Source organism: Camelus dromedarius, chromosome 12, assembly GCF_036321535.1.
Source record: "Camelus dromedarius isolate mCamDro1 chromosome 12, mCamDro1.pat, whole genome shotgun sequence".
In the NCBI taxonomy this organism is placed as follows: domain Eukaryota; kingdom Metazoa; phylum Chordata; class Mammalia; order Artiodactyla; family Camelidae; genus Camelus; species Camelus dromedarius.
Genome location: NC_087447.1, coordinates 35,009,073 through 35,020,098, shown reverse-complemented (window position 1 = coordinate 35,020,098; position 11,026 = coordinate 35,009,073). Strand labels below are relative to the sequence as shown.

The following is an 11,026-nucleotide window of genomic DNA, read 5'->3' as shown; positions in this document are numbered from 1 at the left end:
GAGACTCTCTGTGAGATGGGAGAGGAGTGAGTGTTGGATGTGTATGTGTGCCAGGTAGCAGTGAGTGTATGTCTGAAGGCTGGTTCTGCATTGCATTCTCCCCATTGGCTGTGAGGTCCTGGAAGACAGGGACTTCCTCTCAGTTGTAACTCTATCTGCAGTTTCTGGCACTGGGCTGAGTACTCCTTTATTTAACACTATTTACTCCTCTGTACCAGGCATTGGGCTGAGCCCCTGAGGAAACGGTGATGAAGAAGGCTGTCTTGGTGCCTGTAGAAGGGCACTTCCTTACCAGTGGACTCTCTGAAAGTGCTCACTGAATGAATGAGCTTGTATAAGGGGTGACCCCAGTAGGGGGACTCTGGGGCAGCCGTGTATGCTGGGGAAGGAGGTGACCGGGGCGGGTGGTGGTGGTGGTGCTGAGGGTCTAACAATGGGTCTTTGGGAGAAGAAGGAAGTAACTTCCATCTGTGGGGGAGAGAGGAGGCTCCTTGTCTTTCATAACGCAAAGTTGGGGCAGGACCAATTGGAACAGGAGTAATTATGGGCCTAGGTCTCCCAGTGACCCATCCTTCCCTTTCCTCAAAGGGTTTGGAGCCAGAGGCTGCAGAAGATGGTCAGACCTTAGGATGATTGGTCCTTGGCGTTGCTCTTCTGGAAGACTTCCCTGAAGAGTCCAGGAACCCTTCCCCTCACCCCTACTCTAACTAGCCCCTTCCTCCGTCCGGGTCCCGCCTCCATTTAGCCTGGCCCCTCCCACCTTGGTCTCACCCCCTTCCAGCCACGCCCGTATCTTTAGTCTCGAGTTCCTTTTGGGCTCATTCACCTTCTGGAACTTCTTTCCCTTCCATTTGGCCCTGCCTCCTTGTTCTAGCCCTGCCCTAGCTCCGCCTTGCCCCGCCCCTAACTTTGGTCCGCTGCTCAATCTGGCAACGCCCTGGCTCCTGACAGCCTCTTTCCTGCCCCTTCTCTAGGGTTACGATAGACCCTTTACCCATCTCCCAGTTCTTGAGTCTCCGTTGTGGCTCTCTGATCTGTGGGAGGACCGGCGGCCCATCCCAGGGGTCCTGGTGTCCGGCCTTATCCGTCACTGGATCTCATACCTTCAGTACGTATTCCTTGTTAACGCTGTCGTAGAATATCTTGGCGGACTCCTTGATGGGGATGTTGGGTTTGGGGTCCCCCTGCACCTGGGCTTGGAACACGGCTTTATCTCTTGCAGAGGGCACAGGATCCATTTTTGCCTCTTAGTCTCCAAGCTGCATCTTTTGCCTGCTCCCATCCCCGGGCAGGGGAGGAACCTTTGGTCGGGATCCGCCAGTGATTGTGTGCTGGGGGGACAATGATGGTGGTGGTGGTGGGGTGTGGCAGCGGCTGGGGCATTGAGGAAGAAAAGGAAGCACCCAGGGGCTTGGGGAGACATGGGGAGCGACGCACCCTCGGGCGCAGTGACCAGGTGAGGCTTCTCCACGAAATCCGGGATGCTTTCACCCGCAAGGATGTTGGAACTCCGGGTCACCAAGCTGAAGAACTCTGAAGAGCTCGAGGACCTCCTCGTCATGACTTCCTCAGTGGCGGCAGGCGAAGGTCAGAATGGGCCAGGCGGAGCTTAACCCAGGATTGGTGGGCTGACCTTTTCTTGAGGGGATGGTGGAGCATTTAAGTCAGCCCGGGCAGGACCGGCTTCGGCCAAGAAGGGACATTAGAGTCGGTGGGTCAGTGTGTTATGGCAAGCTTCAATCACTAGGGGAGCCAACTTCCCACCACCCCTCAATGGCCAATCACCTTTATTGGGTCCAGGCCTTGAGTTCTACTTTTCTCTTTTTTCAGAAGGAAACTTTTCTGGGATTTTTATTGGTTTCTTGGGTGTCTTTCCTAGAAGATCTAGCCCCAGGTAGCATTAAATAGAGATCATAAGTTTCAAATATGCAGTGTGCAGACTGCAGCCGATTTCCAGATGATTTTTCATCTGACCTTTACAATGTTTAAACAAAATGTAGCCTGACATCTAAAAATCGAGAGATTTCACATAAAAATTCAGACTTTGGGATTCTTAACACTGGACTCCTACTCCCACATGGCAACAATCAGTGGGAGGTGAATAGTAGCTGCCCCTTTAAATGGGCTATATCCTCTCCAGTGCACCTTAGCCTTTTTCCTGCATTTATGTTCCCTGCTTGGGCACTGTTGGCCAGTGATTTTCAAATCCAGCTAGACATTAGGATCCCTGGAGAGCTTTTTAAAAACACACCCACCTGATTTAACCGTCTGAGGTGAGACTCCTGTACCACTTTTTTTTTCACTCCTCTCTCCCCCGATCCCTACACTAAGATGTCTCTGGGCCACAGTCAGGGCTGCGAATTATTGCTATAATCACTTGAGTTTGCAACTTCTGGTCTTAAGTCCCAAGTGTTCCACTTCCTCTGCCTCACTGACCAGGAGGAATTGGCATAGAGTGTTTATCTGGCCTTGACCTCTGTCACAGAGGATTCTGAACGAAGGGCAATGACCAGGAGGATGGGTATTCAATGTCCTGGTCCCTGGCCATCTTTTAATCTCTTTCCTCTAGAGACATGATCAAAACAATCTGTTCTGTTCTGAGACCATTTCTCAGCTTTCCCTTGGATCTGCCCTCCCCTAAGTCTGGTCCCCAAAGGCTGAGAGCCTGGAGGCTCAAGTCACTTGTTCATGTGTTCATCTTCTCTCCACTGGCAGCTCCAAGTCTCCTTTTTCTTAAGTGGAGCAGGGCCAGCATTATTACTCAGAGGTAGATACAGAAGTAGATAAGGTTGCTATCTCCCAACTTCCTCCATGCCTGAAATTCTACCATTGGAGATTTGGGCATTTGCCTATGGCTCTGATCTCCCCAAGCAATTAAGAGGTCATTAATCACTCACACACACCATGCAATCGATTTTTCCTAAGCTGTTTCCCTGGAGATCAGATCAGTGAATGAGCATCCAGCTGGCTAAGCTTTACTGAAGCACAGATTAGAAGCACAGGTTGGGAAGGGTTGCTGGTGGTATCCTGGGCTCCTGAGGGGCTCAATAGGTATAAAGAGTGGAGGAAGACAGGCTGCCTTTACCTGATTCCTGACCCCTCCTCCACTCTACTTGCCTCTCATGATCTTGATTGTCTGGGAGAAGGTCTGCACTTGGGTGGTGGAGCTGGAGAACTCCATGGACATGTGTTCCGCAGCATCTGCTTGTGGTGAATGGTCGTCATGGTGACAGCAGGCATGGGCACTCACCTGGGAGGACCAGGGAGAGGATGAGTCCATGAAGAACAAGGAAGGGAGCAGGGGGGAGACTCAGAAATGCTCTTACATGTGTGTGTGTGTGTTGGGGTGGAGGAGGGACAGGACAGGTGGACACAAGTGAAGATGGCTGTGCACAGGAGAGGTGAAGAGAGGTCGGGCAGCAAGCCTATTCTCTCCGGCCTCTCTTCTCTTCCCTTGGTGCCTCCCTTTTCTTGGTTGGCTAGAAGCCCAATGGGCCTGTCCCCCACTTATTAACCCCAAACCATTCCAAGTCCTTGGAGGGGGAGGAGTAGGGTTTAGACTTACCCCTGAACCCAGGAAGGCCCAGAGGGAACTGAGGATCCCTATTGATAGCTACATGGAATTAGTAGGGTGGTGCTGGATGTTCCATCAGGAGGGAATGAAGTCAAACCTGAAAAGGAACTTCCTGACTAAGTCAAACTGGAGCGAGCCTTGAAAGGAAACTCCAGATCTTCTTGCAGGGCCCTAGGGACCCCTGGCATCGGGGGAATGCTAAGATATATGACAGCACATTTCTACAGCTCTGCTTTTGTTTGTGACATGGTAAAGACAGGCTCAGTTTTGATTTCTTATACTTTTTTTTTTGAATCAGTAATTCAATCACAAAATTAAAAAAAAAAACAGTAATTAACATCTCTGTGAAGAGGCTCCCTCCCACTCCTAGGCCCCTCCATCACCCAACCCTCCCCAGCAGGTAACCATTTGTGGTCTTTAGGCTCCTTCTAGAGCTCCTTCATGCAAATATGAGTATGTTTTTGTCTTTTTCCCCTTGTTTACACAGAAGGCACCCCCCTTTCACTTGACACATCTTGGAGATCTTTCTGTCTCAGTTCATAAAATTTTCTCATTCTTGTTAACAGCTCCACAGTATTCTGATGCATGGATGTACATGCCACCTTTTATTTAACCAAAGTGGCAAGTTTTTAAACCTCTATTTTAAGAGAAAGTGATGACTGAGAGAAATAACCTGTCCAAGGTCACTCAGACTAGAGTTCTAACTTCTTGACTCCAAGTTCACTACCTTCCAGGGTACCTCAAAGCCTTCTTCCCAGCCAGGAAGTTGGGGCTAAGCTTTACTCCCTCCTCTACAATATACGTCTGCCTGGTCTACTTTTCCCTCTTGAGTTCTGAGACCAGTCCCCTGTCCCAGCTCCTGCTGTCCCTCTCTGGGCTCAGAAGGTAGCAGGCTATGCCCCTTTCTTGAGGGAAGAGAGAAGCCTTACCTCTGCATGACCAGTCTCTCTTAACCCCCGAACGCTGTGTCCACCACTCTGGAGGTGTAGCTGGTGCCTGGGCTGTAGACTGGCCAGTCTCCTTCCTCCTTTGCCCCAGCAGTGGAGCCACCAAGAGTCACTGGCTCCTTAAATGGTTCCTGGGGGCGATCCCTTACTCAGGGTCTGCAGCTGCCCTGGCTGGTCAGCACACGGCTTTGAGGGATGGGGGGCTGAGGCTGGGGCAGGGGCTGGAAGAAACAGGGTGGACCGGGCAGGTGGGAGGCTGAGGGTGGTGGTCCTGGGGTATTTTTCCTGTTCTGTTGTGCAGAGGTTTTGGCTCTTTGTGCTGCCAGGTGGGAGCTCTCTGAGCTGAAGGGCTCAGGGTAGAGTGTGCGTGTGTCTGTCCAACAGGACTTGGGGAGCAAAGCAACGGATCTGTGTTTTCCAAGGACTGGGAGCAGGTGAGCCGGGAAGAGTCTGGTGGGTCTGTCATTTTGCACAAATCCAGGGGGCACCATTCATGTCATGCTCTACATGTGGTACCTGCACAGCCTAAGTGGCCTCATGGGCCACCCTGGGAGAGGACAGGGACATGTTAGCTCTCCTCCCCCTCCTACAGCCCAACACCCTAATGTGGGCAGAAGGGTAGAAGGGCCCATCCTCCTGTTGGAGGGTGGGTGGAGAGCAGGACCCCTTCTCTGGACCTCTATCCCAGCTACCCAAGCCACTCCCTATTCTTTCCTCATTGTCTGTAGTATATCTTCATGCCCAGACCCTCGAACAGCCCACTCAAGGATCTGCTACCTTGTAAGGACTTGCTGGTTGGTGAGCATCCCTGCCCAGGAGTGACCCACACCTGTCAGCAAAGGCAGGAGAGCTACTTTTGCTGCATCCCTGGGGGCTGGGGTAAGAATAGAGCAGGAGTGTCTGGGAGGCTCAGGATCTTTGCCTAGGGGCAGATTCCCGGGCTCCTTGGGTGGGGCTACTTTCAGCCCAGGACTTAACAAGGGAAATTGCTGGGCTGCAGCAGCTGTTGGGACCCACAAGGCTAACAGAGGATAACTGCGCTGGCCAACAGGGAGGGGCCTGGGTGTGATCTGAATGTCTCCTTGCCCCAGCCTTGGCCTCTTTGGCCCATTTGTCAGAGAGGTGGCCTGCCAGTCACTTTTCCTTCTCTAGAAGCCACCAACACCTGTCCTTGAAGCTTCCCATGGCCCCTGACTCCTGGCTGGGTGGGAGGGTGAGAGTGTGTGAGAATCCCATCCAATGGACTTTGGCTGTTCAAAATCTGGATTCACTTCATACTCCTAATCTCCACAAGGGGGCGCCAGGGATCTGGGGTGGGGGGTGCGGCACTCATGTGTGAACCTGTTCTAGGAGGAGGGGCACCAGGAGGAGGGTACAGTGAGGAAAGGAGTGGAGGGGGAGGCAATCACATGGACCCAGGAGGCTAGTTTTGCTCAAAATGCTCCATTTATTGCTCTATTCAATGACCACGAGCAAATTATAAAAAGACACCAAATGTCTCTGTCTGCCGTGGAATAAATATTTAAAGTCAGCAATAAAAACACGTGGCTCCAAGATAACACATGTTGCCAAAGAGTCATGCACGCCCTGCTGACGGGCTCTCAGTACACGCATGGACCCGGAACACACACAGAGCTACACGGGGTGACTTCTGGGAGGGATTTCCCATGGCGACACAGGAAAATGTTTCACACAGACCTGGGGCCGAGTCCCCACTCTACCCTCGGAGCTCCCTCTCTCCCACCAGGCTCCAGGTCCTCTGGGTTCACTGCCCCCATCCATCCCCTTCCTTCCTGGCTGCCTCACAGGCTGGTCACTGCCTCCTGAGGGCATCTGATACTCAAAGGCTACCTTGGCCGTGGTCCTCCTCCCCTCCACCCCGACCCACAGACCTCTCCCCAGTGAGATCTCTTTGCAAACCCCTCAGGAACCCCCTACGCCTGACCTCCAGCTCCTCAGGGGTCCCTGCCCATCCTGGTCCCAATAACTAGGGGCAAAGTGCAATCTGCCTGTTGGGAGGAGTGAGGGTGGGGGCCCAAGGCAGGCACCTCTGCCTGGGCTACTTAGGGGGTAGAGCTCATTACCCCTCTCCTGGGCCGAGGAGACACAGTGTCCGGTACAGATAGCAGAGATGGATGGACAGACGGAACACGCTGCAGCAGGACACATGGAGTGCGGCACAGAAACGTTGTGGATCAAGTAGCAATGGAACCGTTGTTAAAAACTGAGGCCCCAGGTTGCAGAGTGTGGGTCAGGCCCTGGGGCCCCAGGCCTGGCCTGGCACATCCCTCCCCCATCCTGCCCCACTCCCCAATATGTACAGTAGGAAGAGCTATGTTGGGGGGCAGGGGCCAGGCCAAGGCTGAGGAGGGGGAGGAGGGGGAGCAGACTGAAGAGAAGGAAGCAGGAGAGGCAGGGACAGGGAGCAGGCCGGGCCGAGGCGGGGCCGTGGGTGTGGCCGGGATAAGGGCCCAGACTCAGGCTGGGTGGTACCCAGAGGACCTCAGGGGAGGAGGGTTTGGTCACTCTGGGGACTGGCAGGACAGCTGCTTCTCGTAGAGGCTCATGACGTGGTGCACAAACTGGTACTGCTCACACGTCTGGATCATGCCGCCCCTGCGCGGCAGAGACGCACAGTGGAGATAGGGTCGTAGGCGGATGGCTGCGGAGGCGCCCCAAACCCACAGAGTGCCAGTCATCTGTGAGGCACACCGGGGGCGGAGCCTTTGTGCAGCTTAGAGACCAAGCCTGGCCAGCCACGCCCCTCTGCCCCTTCCTGTCCCTCCCAGCTCTGGCATAGACAGCGGGGACACAGGTGACATATCCCACAAGTCTCAGCCCCTGCTCTTTCATCATCCATCAGCTGTTTCTCTCCCCTCTTCATCCAGCCACCAACTGGATGGAGCTCCTCTACCCATCTGTCCTCCCTACTTCCCGTCCGCCAGTCAGGCCCACGCGGTGTGTCCTGCCCCTCACCCCACGCACACAGCGTCTCTCTCTGCTGCCCCACGTGCCCCACCCCTGCCCACTGGCTGACCTGTCCTGACGGAGCTGGCACGTGGTCTTCAGGATGTCCACCACGCCCTCGTGCCGCAGCTGCTGGCAGCAGATGCTGGTGGCAATGAAGCAGCCAGTCCTCCCAATCCCTGCACTGAGGGCCGAGGGCACGGGTGGGTGAAGGGCAGGACAGCCCAGGAGCGGGGGGAGGCTGCCCGGCCCTAGTGGGTGTCTGGGAGGACCCACCTGCAGTGCACAACGATGGGGGCGCAGCGGGGCCCCTCCTGCTGGGCTGCCTCCTCCACCTCCCGCACCAGGTGCAGGAGTGGGGGGGCCCTGTCTGGGGTCTTCTGGTCAGGCCAGGACGTGAACCAGTAATGCTTCAGGCCTCGCTCTTCCGTCCCACTCTGTCCAGGAGACAGAGGCCCAACCCAGATACATGTGAACGCTTGGAGCCCACAAACCAGCCCAGAGATGGAGGTGGGAGGAGGAACCACACAGGAGGGAGGACACAGGGAGTTGGACCCCAGGCCTCTGCCACCTACACCATGTCGCCCAGCAGCACCAGACAGAGGCCCAGAGCCAGTTTGGCAGTGGGGGCTGGTCAGCAGCATCAGCACTGGTCTTCACACCAGTTCTGTCCCAGCAACTCCAGGACCATCCAAGAGAGGTGAGAAGTCCCTTCTCCAATTCACTGCTATCTCTTGGTGACCCCTTAACAAACAGCCCAGTCACCCCCGGTCACATAGCCCAGAGCCCTGGGACTTCCTCTCATCTCAGTACACTTTCCTACCCACCCTCACCCCCTCCATGATCCCTTCTCCACCACCACCACCTCCACTTTGGCCTTTATCACCTCTGGACTGTGTGAGACCCTCCTTCCTCCTCCCTGACTGCCCCATCTCCACACGGGTCAAAACGGTCTGTCTACAGCACATGCTGCTCTCCTGCGCAGAATACTTTGACGGCTCTCATTGCTCTCAGAAAAAACCCTACCCTCCCTAGTCTTCACCCTGGCAAATAAGACACACAGTACAGGGTGTACCCCTCCAGGCCCACCTCCTGCGAACTTGTACTGGATGTTCCCGCACTCCAAACTTCTGCTTCCCCCGCCCCTTCCACATACACACGCACAGAGCTAGTCTATCTTTCATGCCCTTACTTTTACTTTCTCTCTGCCTGGAATGCTTCCCCGACTTGTTTGCCCCCTGGTGAACTCTTACTCATCCTTCAGAACCCCATTCAGTACTATTCCTTCCAGGAAGCCCTCCCTGAGCACCCTATTTGGCAGAGTATCCTTCTTCTGTGTTCTTACCTACTTCTAGCTCAGTACTTATCATTTTTATAGGTCCTCCTTGAGGAGAGAGTCCAGGCTTTCGACAGCTCTGTGTTCCCAGTACCCAACTCAGAACCAGGCTCAGGACAGGCTACTTGTAAAGGTTTATGGACAGAAGTAAATACCCCCAAACCCTAAGCTGTCCCGGTTCTTCCCTAACCAGTCCCACTGCATTGAGAAGATGAGGCAGCCCCCACCTCACCCCAGCTTCTCTTTTGGGGGAAATAGGAAGCTGGTTCCTTGGGCCCCTGGGTTACCTGGCCGTGACAGCTACCATGACTCTGCCCGGCACCTCCTCACCCTTTCTGCCCTCCAGCAAGCCTGTATCTTGGAGCTACTTAGGTGGACACTGCCCTGCAGGGGCTGAGTTCTCCCTGACACCCCATCCGGCACCTTTTGCAGTGGGAGAGGGCGGTTCAGAGGAACAAGTCTCGGGCCCTTGATATCCTATCCAGACCCTGTGGCTGCCAGCAACAGTGGACCTCCTAGGCTGTTTCTGGATAGGATGTCAGCTTCCTGGTGCCCAGCTCACCTCTTCCAGCCTTTGGAGTTACTATAGTGGCTCCACTTTCCTCAAACATGGGTCATCACATTTCTCAAAAACAGAACCTACTAATTCTCCTGACTCCAAAGGAACAATCTCCTTTATTCTAAGCCTGGGAGAAAAATCTTCAGGGTGGGAGGATACCTCCCCCTACTCTTCTGGGCTGTTTTATATTGCTCATATTTTGTATGCCTTCTTTTTCTTTCTTTTTTTTTTCTTTTTCTGTAACCACTATCTCCCTCCCTGTGCAACCCAAATGCAGCAGGGAGTGCCTGCCCTCTGGTGGAAAGATTCGGTACTACAGGACAAAGCCCAGCATCCCAGGTGAAGGGATGTTTCTAGGCAGGATCTCAAAGCTCCGTTATACAGACAGTTCAGGAGGCTGCTGAAGCCCCCTAATCTAGACAGTCCTGGACTTGGGTGCATTTGAAGCAGAGCTGGGAGGTATTATGAATGGCAGTGTAGACAGAGAGAGCCCCCAACAACATGAAATGCAACAGAGGGTTTGGTTCCGCCTCTGGTCCCCAAGTCCATTCACCCCTCCCTCCCGCATCCCCGCTTATCAGCAAATCCTGGGAGTTACCCATGCCTTGATTTCAGCTATTGGACCCTTTAAGCTGTGGAGTCCCCCTTCTTCCCAGCCCAGCCCAGCCCAGCCCCAGGCCTCACCCTGAGGGCGATGAGTCGGAGCCGGTAATCCTCAGTGTGGATAACTTTCCGCACAGTGATCTCGACGCCGTCATACACCACCCGTTCCTCTGGCCAATACTCGGTGCACTTCTGCAGGGGCCCAGATCAGGCTGCGATACACACCCAGTGCCCCAACCATACTCTCCCCAATGCCCCTCCCGGGCCAGGGGGGAGAGAGATAAAGGGGCAGTAGGTTTGCAGTTAGATTGTTCAAATCTCAGCTTCATAACCTGTACATTACTTCTCTTTTTTGAGTCTCAGTTTCCCCACCTGGAAAATGGAAGTAATACCCATTTTGAAGGTCTTTTATGGGGGTTCAACTAAATGGGCCATGATGGGTACAGAAGTAGCCAGCATCAGCCTGGCAGGCTGGGTGGCAGCAGAACATTTTGTTTAAGATCATGGGCCCTGGAGGTGGAGAAGCCAGTGCCAGGCTCTGCCTCTGACTATCTGTGTAGCCCTGAGCAGCTGACTTAACCTCACTGAGACTCACATTTCTTCACCTTGGCAGGCAGTGAGGTGAACATACCAACCTCACAAGACTGCTGTAAGGATTAACATGGAAACAAGACGCTTAGCGTTGGGCACAAAGCAGCAAACACTTGGTAGGACATAGGGGCGCCTACCTCGTTCATCTCTTCGATGTTGGTGATCATGACAATGATAGGCGTGTGTTCCTGCCACACCATGCGCCAGAAGTCGCCGACCGTGCTGACGATGGGTCCCTGAGTGGCGATGTACGCCTTCTCTTCCCCACCATAGCCCTGTGGCCAGCCAAGTCCAGGCCGTGAGGGTCACATGCTGTGTCCCCGGGCCCAGTCCCCACACTCAGACTCTTCCCAGGGGCTGCCAGGAGCCGCACCGGCTCAGGGACCAGTCTAGAGGCTGGATCCCGTTGGCTGGGGCCTCCCTTTCAGGAAGAGGCCACCAGGATGGGG

General features: G+C 54.4%; 1 protein-coding gene and 1 long non-coding RNA gene across 6 annotated transcripts in view; one reads left to right on the top strand and one right to left on the bottom strand.

The window, feature by feature from the left end:
* Positions 1-424: 424 nt before the first annotated feature.
* LOC135322662 (uncharacterized) lies at positions 425-5,877 on the top strand. Its single transcript, XR_010383383.1, has 3 exons — positions 425-1,587; positions 4,906-4,955; positions 5,250-5,877. It is a non-coding gene; the product is annotated as an uncharacterized LOC135322662 (long non-coding RNA).
* A 71-nt stretch (positions 5,878-5,948) lies between these two features.
* The window catches only part of PTPN5 (protein tyrosine phosphatase non-receptor type 5), a 57,094-nt gene continuing 52,016 nt past the window's right edge, over positions 5,949-11,026 (bottom strand). For 4 of the 5 annotated variants that reach the window (XM_064492513.1, XM_010987463.3, XM_031459899.2 and 1 more), the window contains 5 exons: positions 10,715-10,852; positions 10,068-10,178; positions 7,765-7,925; positions 7,559-7,672; positions 5,949-7,137 (listed from right to left, as the gene is read on the bottom strand). In XM_064492513.1, coding sequence (XP_064348583.1) covers positions 7,044-7,137; positions 7,559-7,672; positions 7,765-7,925; positions 10,068-10,178; positions 10,715-10,852 — 618 coding nt within the window. In that variant the 3' untranslated portion in view covers positions 5,949-7,043. Of the gene's footprint in view, positions 7,184-7,558; positions 7,673-7,764; positions 7,926-10,067; positions 10,179-10,714; positions 10,853-11,026 lie in introns of all 5 variants that reach the window. The other variant, XM_031459901.2, reaches the window with a different exon arrangement.